Here is a 2500-nt window from a genome sequence, read left to right as displayed (position 1 = left end):
TATGTCTATTTATTATGTAGGTATGTCTATTTGTTTTGTAAGTATGTATGTGCGTGTGTGTATCTATTTATATATGTATGTGTGTATGTGTGTATTTATTTATGTATGTATATATGTATGTGTGTTTTATGTGTTTATGTATGTATGTATGTATGTATGTATGTATGTATGCATGTATTATGTATATGTATGTGCCTAGGTATGTATATATGTATATATATATGTATGTATATATGTATGTATGTATGTATGTATGTATGTATGTATGTATGTATGTATGTATGTATGTATGTATGTATGTATGTATGCATGTATGTATGTATGCATGTATGTATGTATGCATGTATGTATGTATGTATGTATGTATGTATGTACGTGTGTATGTACGCATGTATCTGTGTGTGTGTATACCCATGTAGGTATGTGTGTGTGTATTCTGATACTAGTAATAACAATAATAAGAGCAACAGCAGCGGTAGCAGTAATAAAATAGTAGTATTATAAAAAAAAAAAAAAAATACAATTTCATAATAAACAGATCTGGTTTACATAATTCTATACAACAGGTGGAGCTTCTTCCGTGCTTCTACCTGGAGGAGTTGCGATTATCACCCCTAATCCCATCCTACCGAGGGACGATCTCCGCGCCTACGCCTATGAGGGGGATGGGTCATCGTCCGGATCCCTGTCTTCGGCTACGTCTTCGGGTGAGCGGGTCGTCCTTATTGTGTTTTGTAATGGTCTCGGTGGAACAAATTTTGATGTGTAATTCATTTTCATGATTCCCTTGCAAGTGAGATTTTGTGGTCGTTTGTAATCTTGTTTTCATTATTTTTTTACATTTCGTTGTTAATTGTCTTCTTGCAAACCCGGAGGAGGACAGACGCATACACATTGCAATTATGCTTTGCAGTGATATTATGCAATGATATCCCCTGTATGTTTTTTATGCCTTTGTCTATTAATTAGCGGTCCTTGCTCCTTTTCACCAAACAAACTGTTTTTGCACTAATATGTACATACATTCATCTATGTGTATGTATGCGAAAAAAGTAAGTCTATTACCCTTTGCTAATTAAAACGCCTGTCTTTTGATGAACGTAAAATTTGCATACACATGCACATACTACATCTCATTGTCTAATTCTGTAACTTCCTTCCGCTAATTAGAACGAAAAATCTCACACACACATGCACACAGCACATCTCTATGCATACACATGTTAGTATGCATATCAATTTCCTTTCGCCTGATGGCAAAGCTGCCGTCCGGACGCCACCACCAAATTTAACACGAATTCCGCCGACAGCTAATATTACTCTACGTTAACCCCCCCCCCCCCCCTCGTCCCTAGGTCAGCGCGGCGACGAGGCGAGCATCACGAAACTAGTGCCGGCTTTCTTGGACGTAATGGACCTCCTGAAGAACCTTCCCGACGCCACGAAATCCCCGGCGTTACAGACGTCACACACTCTCCCGGGGTCGCGGCCTGTCAGGTCGATCCTGAAGAAGACGGAGAAGGGGCAAGGACCCTCCCCAGGACACCCTCACGCCCTAGCGCCCAGCATCTCGCCCGGACACGTATCCTCAGTGGTTGCCCAAGGTCCTCGCCCTCCTGCTGACTACAAGAGGCCCTGCACGGAGAGCCACCAGGACTGCCCAGGATGCGTGAGTGTTCCTCTTCAACTGTCCCCGGGGCGCGTTTCGGACCCCCTGCCGCCAGCAGGAGACTACCACGTCTTGCTAGAAAGGCCCTCGTCTCCTGCTGAAAAATGCGGTGCCTCTTTTCCTAGTGAAATGGCGCTGCTTCGTCTCCTGCTGAAAAGGCGTTGCCTCGACTCCTGACACCTCGCTCAAGTAAGACCGTTTCTAAAGACAAAAAGATAGGAAAGAAGAAGAACAAGAACAAGAAGAAATGGTAGAAAAAAGGAAAAGAAAAACAACAACAAAATGTGTTCTCTTGACGTACGTTTTAAATGTGTAAATATCTATTGTGATTTTCATACTGGTGTACATAATGTATATACTATTATACACAGGGAAGAGTTAAGAACAATTTTTACATGGTTTGTATTGTGTCTGTACAAATTTTAATTGAAGTAGATAGGAACATAGAATAAGTCAACGTCTGGAACAAATGTTTGATTCCATAATTTTGATTCCTCACTTCTTACGATGTATTAAAAAACAAACGAACAAAAAACTCTTGTAATGTGATTATATGAAAAAAAAATTCTTTAACAAAAACACAATTCTTTTATTTGTCCATATACTGAAATCCATAATGTTTTTTTTTTCTGAAAACGGAAAACGAAGAAAAATCTCGCTAACGAAACTCAATATTATTTTATTTTTTTCTATGACCCTTTTCCCAAGCGTTTTGTAGGACTCGGCAGTTTACCTTTAAGTTTTGCTAGTGACTTATGAATAATTAGTAAACTATTCATAATTAGATACTGAGTTAAATAAACAAGTATAACTTATAACTAATGACATAAA

The 2500-nt window shown here is 39.1% G+C and overlaps 1 protein-coding gene across 1 annotated transcript in view; it reads left to right on the top strand.

Moving 5' to 3' along the window:
• LOC125045712 (putative neural-cadherin 2) overlaps positions 1-2248 on the top strand; it is a 39365-nt gene extending 37117 nt beyond the window's left edge. Inside the window, exons 20-21 of the mRNA XM_047643141.1 lie at positions 567-707; positions 1356-2248. Coding sequence (XP_047499097.1) covers positions 567-707; positions 1356-1846 — 632 coding nt within the window. The 3' untranslated portion in view covers positions 1847-2248. The remainder of the gene's footprint in view (positions 1-566; positions 708-1355) is intronic.
• The last annotated feature ends 252 nt before the right edge of the window (positions 2249-2500 follow it).

Source organism: Penaeus chinensis, chromosome 37 (assembly GCF_019202785.1).
Source record: "Penaeus chinensis breed Huanghai No. 1 chromosome 37, ASM1920278v2, whole genome shotgun sequence".
Classification (NCBI taxonomy): Eukaryota; Metazoa; Arthropoda; class Malacostraca; order Decapoda; family Penaeidae; genus Penaeus; species Penaeus chinensis.
This window is presented reverse-complemented; position numbering and strand designations above follow the sequence as displayed.